The following is a 27,008-nucleotide window of genomic DNA, read 5'->3' on the forward strand; positions in this document are numbered from 1 at the left end:
CTTCATTTCTTATCAAAATGTTAAATTAAACACAAATGCTTGTTCATTTGAATATCTTACGTAAAAGTTCATATTTCAACCTACATACCCGTAATATCACTTCCTATCAATAGAATATTTTCAGATAATTTATAAACGTAATTAGTATTTCTGAACATGATCCTCTCAAATCACAGAAGTGTAAGTAATGTTGGTGATGACTAGTTTCAATAATATATACTTATGTATAATAAGACTAAAAGATATAATGCCTGCTTGCTTAGAGGTAGCATTCCTCCATGCATGGTTTCTAACTGTCTATCTTAATAACAGTTTATTGATATTAATTTATTGCTACTTCTGTTAGCATTCAAAAACTTTTTCTGTAAGTATGGTTTTGCTTATTTAACTTTTCAGATTTTGTTGCCAAAATGAGAACGTTGTTGGTGGTACTCCCGATACGGAGCCTTTTCTCAGAAATTCTGTCCGCCAGTGCAAAATAGACTGGACTTCTACTAAATTGATGTTTAGATATAAAAAAATAATCTCAATTTCTAAAGGAACCAAATGACGTTATTTGTTTTTACAAACAGAGAAACATGCAACCAATGACTGGAAGTTGCTGTATTTTTGTCATCAATTGCTCTTAATTTTCCAATTGCTGCTGGAATTGATACAAGACAGATTCGTGAAGGATATCAGGGGTCTATATCATTGGAAAACACAATTCACTGAATACAGTATTTGCATGGTCGTTAACCTTGTTTTTCCTTGCAATAAGAATACCAATTATTGCATTCCAAATAAACAGCAGTTCAGGGGAGAAAAGAAAAGAGAAAACACAAAACTCAAAAATTTATAAAAGCGCAGTTGAATTTATTGACAATGTTGATATTCACAATCAAGACTCTTCGCGCTTTTTGTACCCTGTAAAATAATGGCTTTTTTCAGAACACATCTTTTTTAATATTTGCTTATTTTGCCTGATGCAGAGATATCATATAAACTTATTATCATTGAATCAGCTTACATTTTTTATCTACCGTAATTACATATATATGATGATTTTTAATATACTATTTATAACGTGAAATGAATAAATTAAGAAATATATAAAACAAAAGTAATAAAACTTGCTTTATGGTGACCGCATATTATTTCTGAGCCAAATACCTCATGAGAATTTAACGGATCCAAAATCATGTGAAAGATCATTGCTTTTGAAATATTCTTTTAATTTGTTTAAGATGATAGGTTCAAAGGTGAAATATTCAAGCGTTGGTTATTCTCATATTGTTGTATTCATATTTAAAGTGATCAGTTTTAAAACAACTAATAATATATACAAATGATGTATACCGGATTAACCAGAGGCAGTTGCTACTTGTCGCTAAAACGTAGATGTGCCTTCGTCATCGTAAGGCTGGAAATAGATGGGTGGTCCCTTGGCTTCAAACGTAATCGGATGCATGTTCTTCAAATCAAAACAGACATGCTAGTAACCTCAAGCGTTTTAGATATCAAACAAATGTATTTCTTAAAATAAAGGATAGTACATGTATCTGTAAAAATAAACGTCAAGGTATTAATAATTTGTAATCTGTTCTGAAATTGGACATGTCTCTAAATAAAATATGTGTGATGTATATTTAAAAGGTTTTTACCGTGTCAGAACACCACCTTAGACCAAAATTCAAAGAAGAATAAAAACAACGGCACCAGGAACTGTGGGAGATCAAAACTTAAGATAAAATTAGGATCTCAGGAGATACAAACATAAGGATAACATCAGGATCTCAGGTGATACCAACACAAAGATAACATCAGGATATCAGTAGATACCAACACAAAGATAACATCTGGATCTCAGGAGATACCAACACAAAGATAACATCAGGATCTCAGGTGATACCAACACAAAGATAACATCAGGATCTCAGGAGATACCAACACAAAGATAACATCAGGATATCAGGTGATACCAACACGAAGATAATATATGGATCTCATGAGATACCAACACTTAATATAACATCTGGATCTCAGGAGATACCAACACAAAGATAACATCAGGATCTCAGGAGATACCAACACAAAGATAACATCAGGATCTCAGGAGATACCAACACTAAAAATTACATCTGGATCTCAGGAGATACCAACACAAAAATAACATCAGGATCTCAGGAGATATCAACACAAAGATAACATCAGGATCTCAGGTGATACCAACACAAAGATAACATCAGGTTATCAGTAGAAACCAACACAAAGATAACATCAGGATCTCAGGAGATACCAACACAAAGATAACATCAGGATATCAGGTGATACCAACACGAAGATAATATCTGGATCTCTGATGATACCAACACAAAGATAACATCAGGATCGCAGGCGATACCAACACAAAGATCAAATCTGGAACTCAGGAGATACCAACACTAAAGATAACATCTGGATCTCAGGAGATACCAACACATAGATAACATCAGGATCTCAGGAGATACCAACACAAAGATAACATCAGGATATCAGGAGATACCAACACAAAGATAAGATCTGGAACTCAGGAGATACCAACACAAAGATAACATCAGGATCTCAGGAGATACCAACACAAAGATAACATCTGGATCTCAGGAGATACTAACACTAAAGATAACAACTGGATCTCAGGAGATACCAACACTAAAGATAACATCTGGATCTCAGGAGATACCAACACTAAAAATAGCATCTGATTCTCAGGAGATACCAACACTAAAGATAACATCTGGATTTCAGGAGATACCAACACTAAAGATAACATCTGGATCTCAGGAGATACTTACACTAAAGATAACAACTGGATCTCAGGAGATACCAACACTAAAGATACATCTAAATCTCATGATATACCCACACTAAAGATAACATCTGGATCTCAGGAGATACCAACACAAAGATATCATCTGGATCTCAGGAGATACCAACACTAAAGATAACATCTGGATCTCAGGAGATACCCACACTAAATATAACATCTGGATCTCAGGAGATACCAACACTTAAGATAACATCTGGATCTCAGGAGATACCAACACAAAAGATAACATCTGGATCGCAGGAGATACCAACACAAAGATAACATCAGGGTCTCAGGAGATACCAACACAAAGATAACATCTGGATCTCACGAGATACCAACACTAAATATAACATTTAGATCTTAGGAGATACCAACACAAAGACAATATCTGGATCTCAGGAGATACCAACACTAAAAATAATATCAGGATCTCAAGAGATACCAACACAAAGTTAACATCGTAAACAAACGTTATTTATAAAAGAAATACTTCAAAAAACATACTCACAATCAAACCATAGATAACTGTTTTCTTTTCACAAATTCATTTTTCTTTTAATCTTCAAATAAGGAAGATTTGAAAATAATGACCTGGTGACTTTTAAAATATATAATATAACGAAAAGCTTTGTGTGAAGACAATGTTGAGTTTATAGCTCAATAAGTATGTAGTATAAATGGTGACAGGATAACACATTAATTGCTAAGTGGATCTCGAATTAGAATCAGGACATCGCATCCATCGCTTAGCTGAGGTGAGATAACTTGGTACTGGTTTGTTTACTTAAGTGTCAATATCGTTTTTACGGGTAGGGGTGCCAGCAATCTGATGTCACTTATTGCAATCGTTATTTAGAATTCGCCAAGTATCCGTTAAATGATTTTCTCCATCATAGAAAATAATATTAATGTCATGTTCTGACAAAAAATAGTTTTATGTACACAATTTTGTTATGAAGTTTCCTATTTCCTTTCAGTTTATAACTTAACGATTTAGTGACCTTCGATAGAAAATTCAAACCAATTCACGGGCGATCTGCTACCCAAACTGGCGGGGTGATTTGAATAATTAGGCCAATATCGACTCTTCTGTCCTTATTTCGAAGAGTCTTAATCAAAGAAGACATTCCTCAGTATTGCTACCTTATATAAAACAAATAAAATAACATTCACTTAGTCTTTTGGGAAAAATGAGGCCTTCTGTCTGTTATCTGCCATACCTTCTCATTGATCTCAGCAACTTCATAAACATATTTTGATTTCAGACAGCATATCTTTCTACAAATTGGGAAGATCAGACGGGCTTCCACAGGCTCTCCGCGATCACCACCTGTATGTTAAACACAAATGTCGTTAATTTAATACAGCCAACTTCATCTGTGTCAAATGTGACAGAGTTCAGCTTTGATACGATTTAATCACAAGAAAGCAAATATGTCCTCTTGAACTGTGGCTGATCAAAGGGACACTTTTACCGGATGTTGCAGGATTTACGAGGCTCCATTGTTGCACGCTTATAAGGGCAACAGTAATTCTGAGTAATTATTTCCGTGGATATGTATATAACTACTTCTCCTTTCTTGGTAGTAGCCTCCTTCTCAATTTGTTATTTTCGAAACTAACCTTAGACAAACTTAACAAAGTAATAATTATTTCCCCCAAAACAAATATGACAACATACCCGTTAACCAGCTCACGACGATGCCAATGATCAGTGTTAGGCAGAATCCAATCAAACCATACCATACGTAGGACACATTGTACAGGAAAAATGCTTCATCCGGACTGTAAGGTAAGATAATATATCTGATTTTTATAATTAAAAAAGAAAATACATAGAAAGAATACAGACAGGATTAACCTTTTTTCAGTCCGTACGCTTTGATGTCTTAAAGAAACATTTACGATTAATAGAATGTTTTGTCCATCTGTTAGAGGCTTGCAAGCAAGTAAACTGGTTAAAAAAAGTTCGGAATAGTGTTTCTGTGATATTCTTACTAATAACACGATGCATGCTGCATGTAACACTTTGTCATTTGTTTGCTGTATGACATGGTTGATAGCTCCAGTTCCTTAGAACGTTTATAAACTCAACAATGGATTACAACACATTTATCGTGTAGTTTCGTTAAAATATAAATCAATTCCGATTTGGAATGTGCGCTTTTCAAACTTGTTTGCTTAAAGATAAATAATTATTAAAAAAAAATAACAAATAGGTTGAATTGTTTCTAACCTTTCATTTCTTCAAAACATTAAACAGTATTAGTTTTACCCGTTATGTATTCCGGATGTTTTTATTAGTCATGTAAGTATTATTTATATGTTTCGAATAGAATAAGCGGAGTTTCCAATTTTCATTATGAGAGACAAACTTCAGTTTAGCATTATATGTTATCATCGACCAATAATCACAGTCAGATGGAGTTATCGTCATTAGGGTGTGATTTTATGTCAAAATGTTTAACGAGTGAAGAAAAACATCTTTCAAAGTATGATATATTTTTTGTTTTTGTTTATAACGATATTATTTGACAATACATTGCCATCAAAATTTATCGAATCTAACAGTTAATACACATTTTAGATCATTACTGCACAATGTAATTGTTACCTTGCTGCGTCTTGCATTCTTTCTATTAAACTTTAATATGAAGAAATGCAAGATGTTTGTTAAATTTCTTTTACGTATGATAACTTTACTCGGTTAATTAATCAGTGATTTTTTTTGTTTTTTTTTATCAAAGTATTACAAACAAAAACAAAAACAAGTCGACATACACTGTGTAAGGTATTTATGTGAGCAGACTTGGCTCTATACTGAAGGAAGAACAATATTATTTCTTACGCGATAACACCGTTTGATGACATGCTTGAGTGTCCAGCGTCGCCGAACGGAGTGGTGTTCATTGTACTGTTATAACTGTACATCGAAGTGTCGTTCATTGTAACTACTAGGTTGTTTGGGAAACATCCACTCGTAGGGTTCTGGGTTAATTTTACAGGTTTCGCACCGTACATTTGTGACCCTACTGTGATCCACATGTTGAAAGCAAGAGCCGTCAAGCTGCCGACCATGGCTCCCTGAATAAAAAGCAACAAACTAACTTCATGTAATAAATTAATAAAAAAAAACCAAAACATATAGATGTACCGCACAGTTTTTTTTTTTTTTATTTCATTCGACGTACGGCTAAACAAATTTACCCTACCGTGAGAGAATCAGCAATTTCAGCTCAAGTGCTGATATTCATCATGATTTAATCTGATTCTTGCTTCAAGCCGAGGGTGAATCATTTGATAATTTCATCCAGAGGGTTGAAATTTCTCTGCTATACATTCACCTGAGGGATTTTTTCTGTCTGTTTCAATCAAACTGATCGCGATCGATCTGAAACTCTTTACTCTTACATGTATCTACTATTTATAAATCCTCGTGTTTTATATTTTTAACAGTAATTTACTCAACGTAGAAAATGAATATTTCCACAACGCCATAATGTACCGCACATGCTTTTTTTAAAATTTCATTTGACGTACGGCTAAACAAATTTAAAAATAAAATTCATAAGATTACCTCGTTGGCTCTTGTATTCTTCCCGTATTTTTCGTAAATTCATAAGAACAAATACACTGAATAATGTTGCATCGTTTTCCCCAAGTATCGTTATCATACAATGAAAAACACACGCGCGATAATAAAAAACATAACTTTTAACTCCTAAATAACAACGAATCTAGACGATAAGCGTGCCTAGTTGACATGTCCAATTGTTTTTAATAAAATCTGATTTAATTTTTTATTTTATTTTATTTTGAAATGTACTCTTGATAAAAAAGAATATTTTGAATAATGACTCAATATAACCCTAAAGTAAAAAAAAATAATTCTAGTATTTTTTTTATTATTATGTTTAAACGTTTTTTAAAAGTCCATTTCCTTATTATTTGACATTCCGATTATACTCACTATCCAGTTAGCTTTCGGTATCATTCCTCCAAGAAAGAAGAGTCCGGCCAAAGGTCCTCCACACGCCCCAAATACTGAAAGGGCCATCTGTTGGACAAATATAATCTCTTAAGCGACTGCGTAGAGTTTACATGTGAATGACATGGTAACAGAGAGAGAGAGAGAGAGAGAGAGAGAGAGAGAGAGAGAGANTATTTTCTAAAAATAGAAATATCTAGATTGGATACCAGGTTATTCTGCCATGTTTTGTTGTAAGCTCCCTATCGTACAATATTTATTACTTTATCAAACAACTGTTCATAAGCGGTCACGTGTATGGGATGTCAACTGGATTGCGGGAAAGTTTCCAAATCGTTGATTATATTACAAGTAATGACTTTATCAATCATTGGCCAGATACTTATTTCTACCGTTATGACTATCTCTCCGTTAGTTGTTTCTATGTTAAGGTGGTATATCTAACCAGACCGATTGGCGTACTCAAAATAAATGTGTCATAATAAGTTAACCGTGAGTAAATCTCTCGCAAATCTTGCGAGTTTCAGACAGAGAGAGAGAGAGAGAGAGAGAGAGAGAGAGAGAGAGAGAGAGAGAGAGAGAAAATGAAATAGGGATTTTACGAAGAGGATGCAGACCCAATATTAACGTCCCAAAATCTGCAAGAGGATTCCTCAACTATAGACGTGCCTTTACCTAGCTTACAGAGAGAGCAAATCCCGTGGTGCGTGGTTCAACAAAAATAAATATGTCTTAAACACACCCTCTTTAAATAAAAATTACCTGAGTGATGGATCCAGACATTGAGTTAATGGCGTAGGCCAATCCAATGACTACCAGTCCGTACGAAAACACTACAGCAAAATATGCAGGTAAACAGCACGTATTAAGAGTTCTTTGAAGGTAAATTAGTTGACCAATTTATTTATTTTTTGTGTTACCATTAAATAATGTGACAAGTTAATTTGAATGTTTTTCATATCTGATATCTAAATAAAAGATAAAACATCTTGATATTATATCAATTATATCATAGTCTACATATAAGGGCCAAATACAAGCACATCTTAACGATATGATCACAACAGGACCAATGACGCATAACGCCAAAATAAAATCATTACATGTTACTCTACACAAAACTATAAATGAAACAAAATGATCTGAAATGGCCAGTGTTTCTTGTATCAAATACAGCATTCGTATTGATGTCTTTGTCATTGAACTCAAACGTATGAGATGTCTATATGTATTTCCAGCGCTAGGAATAAAGGCTTCACGGTTAGTTTACTGATAACTGAAACGTACACAGATACACAGATATAAACAAAAAATATGTGAGTACTCAAATGCCATGTTAATTCTTTAAAATATTGAGACAGTCACATTGTTTTTTCAGTAACGATCGACTTGTCTTTGATGCATAAAACGTGTAGCTTGAGTTTAGTACGACTCACCGAATATCTTTGCTGCAAATGTCTGTGAAACTATTTTCGACTTTTTAACGCAGTCTCCTAGAATATCTTCCACAGTATTAGCAGCTAAAGCGTTGATTCCAGACGAAAGCGTGCTGAATCACAAAACAAAGTTCAAACCTTGAAATTAACTTGTTCGTGTTATTTGATAAAAGGATGTGTATTAATACGACGTCATAAATAGAGAAATTTGTATAATGTTAGTATTTCTAATTGTTCGTAGTACTCAGGTAAATCAACTGATCAGGAATTTTACAGAATAAAACAACCAAATCTAAAAAGTTCAAGTGGGATATTTTACTTTTCTTTGAAATCTAAAAACAATTGAAATTTAGATTATCAGTAATCTTTAATCAAATCGCCACTGACAAATTATGTTGACCCTCCGTAGGACCAGTAAAGGTGAGTATATAGACTCTGTAATAATTGATACATTCTAATGTTAACGAAGGTTACATTATACCATAGAATTACCTGAGAGCGCACTAAACAAACAGCTGATGTAGATACTAGATATACCGGATGGGGAACGTAATACATAAGTCATACACTTTCCTAAGAGCGCCACTAAACAAACAGCTGATGTAGATACCAGACAAACCGGGGAGTGACCGCATTACATGAAGTCATCCACTTACCAGAGAGCGCCACTAAACAAACAGCTGATGAAGATTCTAGATAAACCGGGCAAAGACCCTGATACATCAAGTCATACTTTTCTGAGAGCGTCACTAAAGAAACAGCTGATGTAGATATTAGATATACCGGAGAGTGACCGTAATACATTTAGTCATACACTTACCTGAGAGCGCCACTAAACAAACCGGGGAGTGACCGTAATTCATCAAGTCATACTTCCCTGAGAGCGCCACTTAACAAACAGCTGATGTAGATACCAGACAAACCAAACAGGGACCGCATTACATGAAGTCATCCACTTACCTGAGAGCGCCACTAAACAAACAGCTGATGAAGATACTAGATAAACCGGAGAGTGACCGCAATACACCAGACAAACCGGGGAGTGACCGTAATACATCATGTCATACACAAACTTGAGAGCGCCACTAAACAAACAGCTGATGTAGATACCAGATAAACCGGGGAGTGGCCGTAATAGATCAAGTCATAATTATCTGAGAGCGCCACTAAACAAACAGCTGATGTAGATACTAGATATACTGGAGAGTGACCGTAATACACCAGATTAACCGGGCAGTGACCGTAATACATCAAGTCATACCATTACCTGAGAGCGCCACTAAACAAACAGCTGATGTAGATACCAGATAAACCGGGCAGTGACCGTAATACATCAGGTCATACACTCACCTGAGAGCGCGACTAAACAAACAGCTGATGTATATACCAGACAAACCGGGGAGTGACAGTAATACATGAAGTCATACACTTACCTGAGAGCGCCACTAAACACACAGCTGATGTATATACAAGATAAACCGGGCAAAGACCGTAATACATCAAGTCATACTTTTCTGAGAGCGTCACTAAAGAAACAGCTGATGTAGATATTAGATATACCGGAGAGTGACCGTAATACATTTAGTCATACACTTACCTGAGAGCGCCACTAAACAAACCGGGGAGTGACCGTAATTCATCAAGTCATACTTCCCTGAGAGCGCCACTAAACAAACAGCTGATGTAGATACTAGATATACCGGAGAGTGACCGCATTACATCAAGTCGTCCACTTACCTGAGAGCGCCACTAAACAACAGCTGATGATGATATTAGATATACCGGGGAGTTGCTGTAATACATCAAGTCGTCCACTTACCTGAGAGCGCCACTAAACAAACAGCTGATGTAGATACCAGATAAACCGGGGAGTGACCGTAATACATCAAGTTATTTAAATACCTGAGAGCGCCACTAAACAAACAGCTGATGTAGATACCAGATAAACCGGGCAGTGACCGCATTACATCAAGCACGAAATAAGGCATCAACTGTGAGTACAAAATACGATATTAGCTATAAATCCAAAATAAGTAATAATAATAAACAGAATACCAGGATTAGATTCAAGGAAAGGAACTCGGTACAAATGCAAAACGTGTTATCAAATTAAAATATGAAATACGGTATTTTCCTCAGAAACATGGGAAAGAGTAGCGTAACCTAACTTTGTTTTTATCTTATTCCTTTTATATTGCTTGCTGATAAACAATAAGTTGAACTAGTTTTTTTTTTATTATTTTGGTTCTCTTGCTACAAAAATACAGCTGGATATCGTATTGGATAGTTCACTTATATTTATTTTATATGGGCCCTTCGATATTGTATAATGATGTTTTCAATACAAAGCGTGCTTTACTTGGAAAATAAGTAAGTTGTTATTTCTTTCATTAACATACAGATTGAAGGAAAGTAAAGAGTAAATTTATAAGTAAATGAATATTTGTTTTTGTTAAGTTCAAATCCACAAGATGTCCTCTTTATTTCTTCCGAAATAATGCAAAGGGATATGACCCAAGGTGTATTATTCCTAATGTATAAACACAATATTGTTTACAAACATGTACTCAATTCTCTAACATGTATTTATAATAAATAATAATTAATAAATGTTCCCCTACCGTGAGAGAATCAGCAATTTCAGCTCAAGTGTTGATATTCATCATGATTTAATCTGATTCTTGCTTCAAGCCCAGGGTGAATCATTTGAGAATTTCATCCAGAGAATTGAAATTTCTCTGCTATACATTCACCTGAGGGATGTTTTCTGTCTGCTTCAATCAAACTGATCTTGGTGTGGAAATGTTCGCGTTCGCGATTGATCTGACACTCTATACTCTATCTACTATAATTATATAAATCCTCGTGTTTAATATTTTTAAAAGTAACTTTACTCAACGTAGAAAATGAATATTTCCACAACGCGATAATGCCAGCCTTTACAGTGCTATTTATTTGGGGGGAACACGGTTTTGTGCATTGGCTGTTTTCACCACGACGTTTACACAATTCACAGGTGAAATATGAAGTTACCATATCGTCATTTCTTTGTTGCTGTCAGTCGATATTCTGATGCTTTAATTGGGTGCTGATATTATATTTGGGTATGAATGGTACCTGATTAAAGTTGCTGAGGAATCCGGCTTGGACAGGGTCACATTCCAAAGCGTTGTAATACGAGTATAAGAGAATTCCCAAATATCCGAGAAACACGAAGTAGACAATGGCCATAGGTCCCAGAAGCCAAAATACTCTATACATAGAATAAAACAGATACCTTTAGCAACCGATTGTGTTTGGCAATAGATGATTGATGTATTTAGGAGAAATTTCGTGAAACCAAATCTTTTTCATTTAATATAAATCAGGTTTGAAATCAAAGACGCTACTCATTTTCTAGACCGGACACTTACTTTGTTGTTTGTCTACCACATTGTCACAAGTAACATCCATTGTATACGCTAAATGAATTGATAACCGTGACGATTCCATTTTCGAATGCTAGGAACAACAATATCTATATATATATAATATACCGTCTATATTACTTCTTTGACCCATATATATAATATCTATACAGTGTTTTGAGGGATGCAGTCGATGTAGACTTTGGACAAGCGCTTTGATCGTCATCATAATATAAATGTATATCATTCTACAAAATTTACATGTTTGATATGAATATCGGTGTATTCTATATTGTTCATCCTTGTGAATTCTGGGTCACTTCTGAGATAACATGGATATGACTTAGATGTAAAACGAGTGTCTTCAATAAAGCAATTGGCCCTTCCTTCCTGCTTTTCACCTTGTACGTTGGTAAGGGTAGTCATGCAAATCTGTTTTCCCTGTGTTCTGTTGGTTTTGAGATCCAGTAACGCTATTGTTTACACTTTGGTAAGTCACTTGCTTTCTTTAACAAATTTTCGTAAATAAAGGCAATCAACAAGAAGATGGACACTTACATTTTAGCAGCCCTAACACTGCGAAGAGACGAGACCCTTTGAATACTGGACTGGTTACACCAGTTCGGAAGCATAGTAAAGGTAACGCCTATACAAGTTCCCCATATGGTATGGCGAGTTCTAGGATCCAGGTCAAAGCTGTAAATACAAAGATTTTCTGTAAGTGCTCTCCTCTCAAAATCTGACATGAAATGTAGCCATATATACCTTACTCAAAACTTGAATATCCTTAATTAGTCAGTTTAAAGTATACCTACTCGTTCGTTAACCAGAATAATGATAGAGCCCCGGGCCTAGGAGTTATCAGAACTTGTTATTTTTTTCCGGGAGTGTACGCATCGTATGTGTAATTATTCGCATGTGTACTTATTCGTATGTGTACTTATTCGTTTGTATACTTATTCGTATGTGTACTTATTCGTATGTTTAGTGATTCATCTAGGTAGTGATAAGTAACAGCAGTATTACAAAATCATGAAAAAGAACATTCTGGATTTTTCCACAATTTTATTTTTATAAAACCAATATCGTTGAAGATGTAAATACTGGTTTGTTTTTGTTACCATTGTATCAGAAACGTTGAATCAATAACTTTTCCAATAATGTAGGTTTTGCGACCGATAAAATAACTGTCTTATCTTTGTATGAAACTTTGAGGTGGACAAACATGAAACAGAAAGTATGAATTGTTTTGGTTATTGGACGAAATCCATAATTGAAACTGAGTTAGTTCAATCCTCTCCTTTAAATGTTTCCTTTATCAGAAAAACTGACTTTTCCTCTCTTTTCAAGTTTTCCAAGTGACTGCTGGCATTCTAGTGGGAACAAACTGTGCCCCTCATGTAATTGATTTGCCTTTGTTTTCATACGAGACCTGAATCTATTTAAGAGCTTATCAGAGCTGGAATTGAACACCTTGTCATTCAATGTCACGATTGACTGTATCCGAATATCACCAATCGACCATGTCCAGCCACTTAATGTACCACGTGTTTACTTACAAATATTATTTACGATAAGCGTGACGATTTCGATTTCCCATTTGTTCACTTTTTTTCTTGCAATGCACAATAAAGCGAAGGGAAAGAACTTTAAAAAATCAAAAAACCTCTGTTATATTCAAGGGTTAATCAATCTTGGTGATTTTGATATTTTGTGTTAAGTGAAGCTATCACCTTTATTTGGTTGAACATAAATTACATTAACGAGTCACTTATTTTTTATTTTCTTATATCTGTGGTTTCATTTAAGAAAGTTGTATACTTAAATATCTCAAGTCTTTTCCCCTCAGTCGCTATCCCTACCACAGAGTAACGTGTCCCCATGAGAATGCTACCCTGTTGAGATGAAAAAAACATAATGAAGTGTTATATTGATTTTCAAAAAACGTTTTTATCTACTTTCAAGAAATAAATTAATTTAGATTTTTTCTCATTGTAATTATTTTCAAATCGATGACATAATGGATTTTCATAAAAGTGAACTAAAGATATCCGAGCTATATTCTAATAGCAAAAACGAGTAATATAGTGCATCAATGACATTTAGGTTTTAAATATACATTTTGTGTTTAAAAAAATAATTGAAAGATATGTTTTCTATATATGTATAAGTATATATCCGCTGCCATAATTTGACTTGAAGCAGTGAAGATATTCATGCTCAAATAGTATTACGATGCGTTAATTCCATGCCACATCGACGAAATTGCATGCTTGCAGGAATTATATGTAAAAATAGCACCACCTTTATGGTAACTGCTGCCAATCCTGTAAATATCATAACGAACTGGAACGCGTCCGTCCAAACTACACTCTTGATTCCTCCCTGAAACAGCAGAACAACATTGCCAAATACAAATGGCCAAATATATGCACAGCTTCACAACTCATTCTTGTACCTAACAACCTCATCATTGAGTTATTTCATTTAAGATTTCAAATATATTGCACGAATATCTAGCCATTTAGACAATTTGCTTTGAAAAGAAAACATAAAAAAGATACATAGCAAAAGAACTTAGGTACGATACACATCTATTTGCTGTGTACTTTGTGATCAACTAAAAAGGTATCACTTACACACATTTTTTCCCCATAAAATTGTTGTAAAACTGTTTTTGTTAATTCCAAGGATATTACAATAGTAAATTACCTAAGTTTATTTAAAGAAATATTAGCATTTGTTCAAACTTGATAATGCAGCGAGATGGCGCTACGATATGATCTTTACAATAAATCCCTATTTTTACTGACGACAGGCTAGGTTAATGGACTACCCACAAACTTATTAAGTAAGGTTTATACCCATAAACTAACTATGTTCTGTTTTTTTTTTTACTATTTAAAAGCTAATAATGTAGCAATGATTCTCCAGCGATTTTTGTTGTAGTCTGCGAATTCTACCCGACGACGAAAGTTGGTAGTCAAGTACATGTTACCCTTACTGATACGGCTGTCCGGAAACCACAGATTCAATAAAACCCTTAAGTTTAACTGTTAACGCGACAACTACACCATTTCAGATACAGTATACACACATTCTGCTTCAAAACTATATGACAATCTGGTTCATAATCGTAGACACAAACTCAATTTCTGTCCGCTTTTCTTTCTATAAGCACAAACTTCACACCAGTCAGATTCACTGTTGTTATTACAAACTTAACTCAATCCGTTACGCTTAGATGGATGTGGAAAAACGCTGAGAAACTCTGATAAAATATGATAGACGCAAACATCATTCTCCTCCGATTCAATAAATAAGTGGTCTTACAATAGTGATTTGAGTGTAAAAAAGTCATCTTCATGAAGAATAATTGGTAAAGGTTTATATTTGGTATGCTAACCACGGTTTGGAACACCCATCGACATAATCAACAATACTGGCATTTTAAAAGCATTGTTAAATAATTCATGCTACTAGTTTAAGTATCAGTGCTACAGGATTGACAATACCAACCTTAATTGTAAATTAGTAATAGATACGTATTTAGTTAAGAGACGGCTGCATAGATCTTTATATTAAAAGGAGCTTTTGAGAATAAATGTCAGTTCATTTGCTATTGCTGTTCCATGAAGATATATGTTAATATTTTTTAAAACCATAAAACCATACTTACGATTGCTGTATATATGGTGCCAACGAGCCCGATAACAACGATAGAGAGCCACAGAGGTATTCCAGCAACTAAAACAGAAAACAGTCATTTGCAAAGTCTGATATTGTTGTTGCCTCAAGAGACGAGGTAACACGATCTTTAAGTGGTATTAAGTGTGATACACAGTAAATGTAAAAAATGTTCTATCTAATCTAATTCCATTATTTGTGTATTTGAAAAATCTGATTAGTAAAATTGACATATACATTCTCACAGTGACATATACATGTAGATTATATGTATAACCATATGAGAGCTAGGACACCTATCGGACGGGAGAAACTGTTTGGTTTTGGTGTTATTGTGTTAAGCGTCCTATTAACAGCCAAGGTCATTGTATGACGTGCCACCATGTGTTTAATGCATGTGTGCATGTGTTTATCTGGGCTGGAGGTGGTCCATCGTTTAATGAAGAATTTGACCTCAACAGATAGAATCCGATGCCGACTTTAGAGTGCCTCCACTGTATACCATATTGAAAGCACCCAGCACAGTATTCCACCCGGTCACACTATACTGGCAACGGGTTAACCAGTTTTTGTGATTACCCTAAATGCTGAACGTAAAGTCGGGACTTTCCCCGATTCGAATTTTCACCACAAAGGCCAAAGGTGAGGTACTACCAAACAATGTGGTAGGCAACAAATAGGGTTTTTAAAAGCAAACAGAAAATTTAATGATCCTAAATATTGCAATTATCAAAGCAGATTTTTTCGATTTTCTCATTTACCTCTTAAAACATACAGTGGTTAACAGCAGGTGTATTCTTTTCTCAATAGCCAACCTGCAGTTGTGACAGAAGTAATGGATACATTTAGTAAAGGGAGCGCCCCAGCCCCTGGTAATCCCGACTCTTCATCGTTAAGTCCTTTTTTATGCATGATATAAATCTTCTTCTATTCATTTTAGTATCATTTTGACATAAAATAAATTATAAATATTATTTAGTTAAAAGTTAAAATTTTGAGGAAATATTTGAGCTAAAGAAATCGTTCTCATGCTCAAGCATTTATTCTGCGCTCAAGCCTAATTTCTTGTTTCAGTTTTAAATTGATAAAACAATTCTTATTTTTTCAATGATTTGGAAAACATTTGAAGATACTCAAAGCCGAATACTGTTTGGTTTCAGTGTTTACCTTTGACCTTTTTATTGCTACACATTATTTAAGTGTGTTACAAGAAAACTGGTTTGAGTACAAAATCTGTGCTTGAACATGAGCACGGTTTCATGAATAAGGACCCTTGAGTAAGGAAATTAAAAAAAGAATAAAACAAAATAATAATATAGTTTATGTCTGCAAGAGGAACACATAATTGTGACTGTAGTCGAGTAGGATATTCGATATACTTCGATACATTTATGTCAACTGGGAAAATATAACCTTATACTTGAAACAAAATGGTTACCAAATCTAGGATTATCGATAAATTTACTAGAGTCTACAATATGAACAGAAGAATATCATTGACACTTTTGGGTGATTTTGATATTTTCTACTTACCTTAATCACGTGATACGTGACCTAGTATTTAACCTTTCCTATTAAACTCGAATTTAATAACTGGTAAATAAATATGTCATATCACGTACGACAATCGTGCGTTATTTTGCGAAATGATTGCTGTGTCACCTTGATATACACTATATAGATATTCATCTACACATGTTAATGTTACCGAATACAAGTACGAGGGCGAGGGTTATCACGTTTTTATATCGTCCGGGTTATCGCATGGTACACTGTATAAGTACATGCAGAGGCTTTGAATGTGAACATAAACATCATATGGCTTTCAAGCAATTTACAGTTGCATATTATAATAATTATACTTATTGGTGTTGAATTTAAGAGAAATCAAGATAGACAACCAGGAGAGCTATTAAACTATTTCAATATAGCGGATATGCTCATTTGTTTGTCATGTTGTTTCATTTCATTTCCAAGACTCTCACTTGCGTTTGACATTGAATCACAATATAGAACATTTGTATATAAAAATATATAAAATCAATTTGATATCGCAAAATGAAGACATCTGCAGTAAAACCATTCATTGCAATTAACGTGTTATGTGAAAATGGAAATATACTGAACAAAATAAGAAACGCACAATTAAATTATGCAATCAAAAGCCTATTATATTTTGGGAAATTTGTACAAAATTTTATATCAATATGAAGGGACAAGTCTACTCTTTACAATACTGTAGAGGAAAAGTCTGTGTGACGTCACTCGTGTCATCAGTAGTTACGCAAAGTTACTCAGTACCTGGTGTGGGCACCTTTTGCACGAATCCCTGCACGGATTCTCCTATGCATTGAATTCATGAGAACATTTATTCGCCTTAAGGGAATGTTGTTCCATTCTTGTGTTAATGCTGCGATCAACTGGGCCCTGTAAGTTGGGGGGTTTCGACGTTTCCTAATTCGCTCATCCCACAGATGCTCAATGGGAGACATGTCGGGGCTATATGGGGGCCATTCCAGAGGCTGAACGTTGTTTGACGCACTTGCCGCCTCCGTGGTGTCAGAGGTGGCCTGACATAAGGTCGGCGCGCAATGATTCTCTCGGCACGCAAGCGGTTCCTGGCAGTCTGAGGACTAATTGGTCTGCCATCAGTACTTAAGGTATGCGACGCATTCTCTACAGCAGTCTTGAATCTGTTGCGCAAGTACGACAATCGAATCACCCAGTCTTGTCGTGCGGTCGTTACACGCGGACGACCGCTCCTGGGACGATCGGAAACTAACCGAGTAGCACGGAAACATGTACAGAGACGGTTAATTGTACACAGGCCAACATCAAACTGCCGTACGACAGCAGTTTGGCTATGACCATCCATCAACATCGCAATTGCTCTACCCCTCTGAATTTGCTCAAGCGTGGCATCTCAGTCAATGTCGAAATCAAAATGCCAACGTGGAAAATTAATGTGGCTGAACTTAGAGTATCCGTTGAGATTATTTGTTTGAAAAACTCCGGCTTGGCTTGATCACGCCGCGTGATTTGAAATAAAGAAGCTCACAAAGTCTCACAATGACATCGTCACGCTTGGCTGATTTTAGGGTAGATTGTTGAGAAGGGAGATCGTTCTTGATGTAATACCTGACCAAATATTCCATTATTTCCTTACAGCTAAGGTGTACTGAAGGGGGGAACTTTGTGCGTTTCTTTTTTGTGTTCTGTATAGGTCTGAGTGATGGACTGGATCCTGTTTAAGTTTGAGGAATGTTTGCCTAGCGTCGTATAACGAAATTTTAGTGTTTACGTCCAAAAACTGAACTTGACAAAAGATTAAAATAAAAAGGATAAAGGACTGAATATTGGCTTATGATAACTTTATAGGTGAGTTCTTGGTTCTATTGTGAAAAGCTCCCCATTATTGTACCGGTATCACTGTGAAGTCAATAAGATTCATATTTGAGTGGGGGAAAAGATGGGGGAAAATATGAAAACAAGCATTTTTAAAATTTTATATTTTATGTGACAAAGTGGTATGACTTTGCCAATCATAATTAACGTCTTATATTTGAGATAAATAGAGGCAATTAATTTATAAATTATTTTGCACATATTACGAAAAAGTAATTTTGACTATTGATGGAAATGACAATCATTTTTTTTCTTCAACATGCATTTACTGTACTATAATTCGAGAAATCAGAAATAGAAATGAAACAAACTAATTCTACAAACCTGTTTGAAGTGCCAACCCTGGAGCATATAGTGTCACTCCCATATAGGCAACCTGCAAGGACAGATAGTTAATTATACAAAGACTTGTTCTAGTGACGTTATAAGCATGATACGTTTCGTACAAAGAATTAAAAGATACCCTTGCAATTCATAAAACGTATTTGGCCTCCTGTATACTATGTCTTACCTTATGTCGCAACTAATACGGTCTCTTGCATCTCGTGATCTTGTTACCGATCTCCACTTAGAGGAACAAAACCAATTGAACTTATCCTATTAAGAGAATCAGAACCCTAAAACTGTTCTGCAATTCCCATTGGAAAATATTTTCATCTCTTGTGCAAAACGCTTCTTCTTCAAGTGTAGCAAGTTAATGTCTATCTAGGGTCCATTAATATGATGCTGTGTGCACAGGGTCAAAATAAATAATTTAATGTTATCAAAATTTCCACCTGTATATAAAAACTCAAATAATCACTACTTTCATACACATTCAGATGACTGATATAAATTAGAATAAGAAATACGATACAAGAAAACCATCTAATACTATTTCGATTCCACTTTAAGTTGGACTCAATGCAACTACCAAATGTAACCTGCGTTATTTGCCGATGAATTTGACCAGATTAGCATTGCCTGTGCGTATGATTTTGCGAAGGAAAATAGCTTTTGACATGTTTAAACAAAGAAAATGCAACTTGATGAGATTTTACATTTTATTGTTAAAACAACCAAAAACTATCAATCATCAAAATATTATCAGCTCACGGTTGCTAGTGGTAGTGACAAGTCATTTTACTGCCCTAGAAACTCTCCCTCAAGCCACCCATTCTACTTCTTGTGTCAGTATCAACCCCCGGTACAAAAAGAAACAACGTAGATCCATGTGGTTCCGTCTTATATGAAATACAGTCGAACATCTTACTGCCGTATCAAATTATTTCGTCCTTTCAAGCCACATCTGGTTTCCTGTCTAATTCGCAGTTCATTAAATTTGTTTCAAGACCAACTCAATTCATTTCCCCATGACATCAACCAAAGCAAGATTCAATCCTTAACTATATTTTATATCTAAACACATACATTTAATGAAGCAAAATATCTCTCAATAAGTATAGGTACACGCACAAGTAAAATATTAAAACAAAGGAATGCTTATTGTAATGAATTATAAAGTAAAATAACAAATAGCGTCATATGTTCATACAAAATGTCGTTATTTCTTATTTTGCATCAATTGTTATTGCTATTCTATGATAAATAATACACGAATGGAAAATCCCATTATCTGCAATTCAAAACATATATGTTAATGAAGGAAATGAGATATTGATTGTAAATTAGATACTGTAATGAGAATAATTTAACATATCATTGGTTTTTCGAGTTTTGAAGGATAATTCTACTTTGTAAATTAAAGACGATTTCCAAGCAGGTTTCTGGAACATAAATAACTTAAAGAATATACATATTAAAGTTATTTTCTGCAGCTGATATAGAACGTGTCACAATTAAAATATTTCTTCTGGTTCAAAACGAAATAATTGAATGATTTTGAGAGTATTTGACAGCGAAAGCAACCTGTTCTGGTGGCTGCTAAAGGCAGCCATCTGGATACGCCGTAGTTGCTCAGTTCTGAATCGAGATGAGGGGGCTCATAGACTCTCGCACATCTCTGACCAAGTATCAAGCAAAGCATAGCTGAATTTAAATTGGCGGTATCAAACATGAATAACTACTAAGTGTACTTACGCTTACAGCATATCCGAATCGACTTCTATAATATTTTGCCAACTCGTGCATGATTTACACTTTTGTGTACATACGCTTCACTGGTCCTTTCTCTGATGAAGGCGACAGAGTACGTATCGTTCTAGTCGCCAAAATTTCACAAGTAAACACTTACTAGTTGTAATATATAGCTTTCTGAAGAAAGAGTTTAAAAATGTGGATCAATTTTGGTACTAAGTTTCTGTCATACGTACCGTTTGCAGCATCCCAATCATTGTCCCCAACGTACGTACGCCTTTTGAACGAAACCGAAGTTGAAGATACTGTGTGAAAAAAGTCATAATTTGAATAAAAGTTGTACAAAAATGTTTAGCGTCATAACATAGAATGAAATATTTGGAGAGGTTTGAAAACCTGTAAAATACAGTAAATAAATAAAAGTTATGAAAGAACGACCCATCAACTGCTACTGTTTATCTTAAGGGTCTCTATACAACTGTACTGTGGTTTTTCGTACACACAGTATCATCCCCTTAGTTCCGTTTTGGTTTTAACTGAAGAACAGTTTGGCAAAGGTGCTTCTATAGGCTCAGTCAGATAGAGCAACAGTTAAAGAAACTGAAGTACCCCAAGGTTGAATCTTGGTCTAGCCTCAATGAACTTTCACACGAAGACCTGCCGCACTTTCCTGTATAATTGGTTGTCTTAACCACAAATCAATAAAGAGAAACAGGGAAAACTGATTTGTAAGCCTGCCCTACCGTATTGCTGATTACCTATTTGACCTCCCTGATCGTCAAAATAAACTTTTTTCCCATAATTATCTATTCAGAAACGTTTATTGTCGTCGATAAATATGCTTATGAAATTGGGAAGAGGGTAAATAAGCTTAGTATAAATATAATTGTTCAGATTCACAGTTTTCAGTTTCAAGTTCAGATCAAGAGACAGCGGAATCAGTGGTTACTTTGGTACTCATTTTTGCACACACACTTTTACATTTACATAGCGTTGTGTTTCCCGTTCAAAATGACGCTCTGGCTTGTTGCCAAGCATAACGTCACTAGAATTCGACGTCAAATTTGTGCTACTTATTCCCGCTAAATTTGCGTCGTGATTCTTTTAAATAACGTAATAAATAGAATCCCCGTTGAATACCATATATATTTTACTAAGGTACAAATTACTGATATTCATCAGAAAGTATCGGTATATTCTGCCATACTCGTGGAATATAAATGGTGTTCAAGGGAAACCATAAAACATCCGATAATTTTCAACTTAATCAAAATGTTAACAAGAAAAGAGTAGCTTAAACAGTACATGCATCCACACCTTTCGAAATCGGGAAAGAAAATATGTTTTAATACTGACCTCGTATGTACTGGTGAGTCGTAGCGGATAGAGTAGAGGAACTACGGTGATACTCGCTATCATCACAGAAAAGGTATAACCGATACCTATGTACACCCCGCGAATTCCGTAGACATATATTTCGGCTGGAGTGCCCATGAGTGAAATCGCTGATGCAAAAGTCACAAAAAGGGACATTGCCACCGGTAAAAGTAAAAGACGTCGGTTTCCAAGGAAATAGTTATCCAATGTTGGTGTCTTATTGGTCTGGTAACCATAGTAAACGCCGATCCCCATACAGATACATAGAAAAACGGCAATAACGATATAGTCGGCGATATGTGGACTAGGAACGGGAACAAAAGTTAAATCCATCTTTACCTAACTATGGCACAGCATGAAGTTACGTCAATGACTTGATCACGAACGGTGTCAAACAGTTTAATCCAGGGAGACAACCGACACCAAGCGATGAATAATAGATAACCTGAATATATAATGATCTGTTAACATAAATATATGTATATGCATATATACGTATTGTTACTCACAACAGAACCTAAGGGAGTACAATAATGATTAGGTAAGAAAGTGACGAGGGTGAATATGTATCGCATACAACATATTTACAATGTGATAATTCGTGATCGTCAAAACTCATAACGAATGTTACATCACAGTGATGACCTTCACTTAATCATTGGCGTATGATTGCGTTATTTCAAGATACAAAGCGTCAGACACTGCACGTGAATTCCTTATTCCTTGGAGTTGCCGTTACCTGGATGGCCACAATTATTTTTGTTGAGTAGCGTCAGGATTCATACACATGTTACTCCTTACCAATTTGAATTAACCAGCACTCCTCAAATTCCGTCTTGAAATTCATATAACTACCGGGGGTTTACGCAGCTCGCCTTCTATGTCAACAGTGGTATAGACCGATTTAAATGTCCACCGTTTGGCCCACTAGCATCACAGATGATTCCTACTAGTACGAAGTCACTGTATGGTGCGGTTTACTTTAATTTTGGTATACTGTATTATACTGGATCTGTTACCAAATTGTATCGGTGCAATTACTTGTGTGTTACGTTCACTGTTCATCGAATTACTCCAATATCCTGACATATATTCACATTATTATTATGACTTTGTCTCTAATGATTTAAAGGAAGCATTGTTATTATTCAATCGAATGGCAATACAACCGGAAATGTAAAAAAACAAAACCGAAAATAACTACTGATTCATAATCCAGACTTCTGCCTTTTATTTGAGTATTCAGTTTATGTTCCTCTTGTTTAATACGTTTAACAATATACATTATGATGCATTGAAAGTCATTTGATAAGATACAAATTAAACCATGTACTGATTTGCTAAGAAAGGATCACAAATAACCTTTACATACATTGTTATAGACTTGTGGAGGGAGTCTTACATCTTTGCTAACCGACGGTCTTACTGTACATCAATATAAAAACCTTGAGGGATGTCACATGAGTGCAGAACACATCTATGTCTTTTGGCCACTTGGATTCCCCTTTGTGATTTGGGATTCATGTTGATTTAGATAGACGCTTCCTGTTTACAGTTTGACTAATTGACCAAGACCATTCTGCTCGACCGTCGTAAAAAACACGATTTATAACTTAGAATATTTAAGTGTCTATAATTTGTTTCCTCGTTATAGGTGACAAACATATTTCCACGGATTTGAGACAATCACAAATGTGCAGAAATGTCTAACGGAGCATCAGATTTTGCCTTTTTTAGTTACCTTTTACAACTGTGTCTTAGTTTTTAATGTAGATTGTGTTGTTTACAGTTTTTGCGTGCAAAATACATTACATACTTATAGCTGATTTTATTCACATTGGATGCATGAGCATGCATGCAATCTCAACTATCCACCTCCTAATACATAAATATCATCACAAAGTTCATAGGGCCGTTACATCTATTATATAGTTCAAATAGGAACATGATCTTACATGTAGATGTGCATGTTTTTCCATATATACTTGTCGGCACAGAGGGTATTTTGATCTATTTTCTATAAAGAAATAAAACAAAATTATGACTGATATTAATTATTACTTATTTTTCCGGTGTACAAAAATAGCAAAAATAGTAAGATATAACTGATAGTACCTATACAGAAATAGTAAGTAAGTACTTTTATCATATAACTCCCCTGTTATGCAGTGAATACACCCATTTCATATTGTTGCATATTCTTATATGACCAGAACGATTTTGATTGGTTGACCGCATTATACCTTCCAACGATAGTAAATTTACTCCGCACTACGTCTCGTCTCGCAGTGAACATATCGGACGCAACATTTCCATTTGGTTCTAACGTTATAATAGATGGCAAAATCAATGATGTTGTGAGGAATATTAAAGAGTCAACTGCAGGTCCAGACTACTCAATAGAGTTAGAGAGTATGGACTTCGAAATCGACCTACAAAGTGAGCGATTATCAGGTAGACTAATTCCTGTAGGAACTCTATCTAAATCAGAGATTTATGACGATAGAGTTCCTACACAGCTCATATATAGAGTTGTATGAAATGGAGGACGGTTAGTGTTCAAAGTACTCACGTGGTTTATAGTGATTGAACATTGATATCGCCAACGAAACTCTAGAGGCCAAAAAAGGGAAATAAGTAAATCGTTCTTTTTGTTACGGAGAAAGTTAAAATAGTCAAAAACGAAACGAACACTAAATACACAGAAGGATTTTTAATATTATTCATTATTGGGTAAATGTATTTTTCTTTCTCCTGTAACAGCTTCAAAATTAAACTGTCAAAGTGTACTTAATTTTTGCCAAAACTGAAATTCAGACAGTAATGAGTTTGGTAAAAGTAAATACATTTTTTTAATAATCACAATTATTTGTGAAGGTTTATTTTTGCTTTTGTGAGTTTTTCCATTCCAAAAAAAATAAACTGTAGTAAAAATCAAGTAATTACTATCCACAAGCTAGTATTTATTATATTACAGAACAACAGTTATTCACAAACAAATTTCAATATATATGTGACCAATTGCTGATGGTTTTTTTTTTATTATCTATAATACATTGCTATATTTATAACGTCCGAAGGAAATCCATCTTTCCCGATACAATTATTTTTTGTGTATTTTTACATTTCGATTTTCCTTGTAAATATATGATTGGTTTTGTATCATAGTGCATTATATGCCATAGAGAGTATTAATTAATTTTCATTTTCTGTAAATATGGAGAAGTGAGTCAATACCTGTTACATAAAACGATAATCAAATCAAATCCTTGTTTCAAATAGCATCCAATATAGTAATACAAACCAAAATATAAACAAACACAAATGACATGACTTAAAGCTGACAGAAAAGTACCTCCGGATGCTTTAGTGAACTGTGTTTGAAAGAGAGTAATCATTGATTAAAAAAAATCAATAAAAAATAATTTTGATCGCAAAATAAATATTATTATAAACATTTACTTTTTATTCCAGCTGAATTGTGTATTTAGTGTTTGTTTCGTTACAAACAGAAAGATTTACTGAGTTCCCTTTGGTAGCCTCTGGACTAAAAGCAATACACTTTTGCTGCTCCTCTGCGCATGCGCGGTGTTGTAAACAGTGATGGCGGACATTTCGAAGTGAAATTTGGGTACGTTATAATTAAGAACTATTGCGGTGATGTGCAATGCGTTTATACCAGTTTTTTAGTTGGATATAGCGGAAGCATTTATCTATTGGGATTTACAAGTTTCGTTGGCGATATCAATGTTCAATCACTATAAACCACGTGAGTACTTTGAACACTTGCCGTCCTCCATTTCATACATCTATATATAGGAGCTGTGCAGGAACTCTATCGTTATAGATCTCTGATTTAGATAGAGTTCCTACAGGGATTACAGGTAGACCCGTGCTAGAAGACTTTAATGTAAACACAGAGCACACGACTATTACAACTGGTAACGTAACAACTGTCACCGGTAACACTACTACTGCTAGATTCAAGTCCGAGTTGGAAAGCGATTTAGAACCCTTTGTCCAGGCACAAGAGAACAGGAACACGCTTTCTAAAACATTCTATGATCTGAAACTTTTGCAAGCATTTCTTATTCATTACAACCACCATACGGAACTTTGCCCACATATGTGTAAAGTTTTCATCAGGTTAAGAAAGGAGGAAGGTTCAAATTATAAGCCTACTTTTCCAAGAGGCTTCATGGGTAGTTATGATCGGCAGCATTGAATTTTCCAAACTACAAGATGTAATGAAGGCAAAACAACGGAAGCTCAAACGTGACGATAAAGATAACAAACCCCACAAAGATTGGTTCAATCACAGACACAGAAATTGAAACTCTTTGGCAAACCAAACAGCTGGGGACAGATAACACAGTTAATTTAGGTTTAAGGAGTTCGGACGAATGCAAGTCAATGAATTGGGGCGATATGAAAATTTGTGACGACTTAGATGGGAAAGAACACTTGGAATTGCAAGAGAAACTGACGAAAAAACGACAATGTGATAATCCGCTTGATATTTGCCCCGTGGAACCAAAAATGGGGGTAAATCTTGAAAATACAAAGTTTATAACGAGAAACGCCCCGCTGACTACAGCAACCCGGCCGACCCATTTTACATAGCGGCACACACTAAAATAGCGGCAGTGCGCGACGGTGATTACTGGTTCAAACGAAAACCAATAGGAACGAACAAACTACAATTGTGAAAAGGATATTAATCGCTGCTGGATTATCTGGTTATAAAATACTCACAAATCACAGTCCTCGAAAACATCTTGTTCAAAAACTTGTCAGCAAAG

General features: G+C 35.0%; 1 protein-coding gene across 1 annotated transcript; it reads right to left on the minus strand.

The window, feature by feature from the left end:
* Nucleotides 1–865: 865 nt before the first annotated feature.
* Nucleotides 866–22,831, minus strand: LOC110440626 (sodium-coupled monocarboxylate transporter 2-like). Its single transcript, XM_021483800.1, has 17 exons — nt 22,186–22,831; nt 21,066–21,134; nt 19,078–19,129; nt 15,341–15,408; nt 13,966–14,046; nt 13,483–13,556; nt 12,220–12,357; nt 11,372–11,507; nt 10,157–10,245; nt 8,255–8,367; nt 7,581–7,651; nt 6,801–6,887; nt 5,679–5,914; nt 4,512–4,615; nt 4,051–4,160; nt 1,339–1,453; nt 866–906 (listed from the first exon to the last, which is right to left on the minus strand). Exons 1-16 carry the CDS (start codon nt 22,537–22,539, stop codon nt 1,370–1,372), a joined length of 1,866 nt encoding a protein of 621 aa, XP_021339475.1. The 5' UTR covers nt 22,540–22,831; the 3' UTR covers nt 866–906; nt 1,339–1,369.
* Nucleotides 22,832–27,008: the final 4,177 nt, after the last annotated feature.

The sequence above is a fragment of the Mizuhopecten yessoensis genome, unplaced genomic scaffold (assembly GCF_002113885.1).
Source record: "Mizuhopecten yessoensis strain PY_sf001 unplaced genomic scaffold, ASM211388v2 scaffold11185, whole genome shotgun sequence".
Lineage (NCBI taxonomy): Eukaryota > Metazoa > Mollusca > Bivalvia > Pectinida > Pectinidae > Mizuhopecten > Mizuhopecten yessoensis.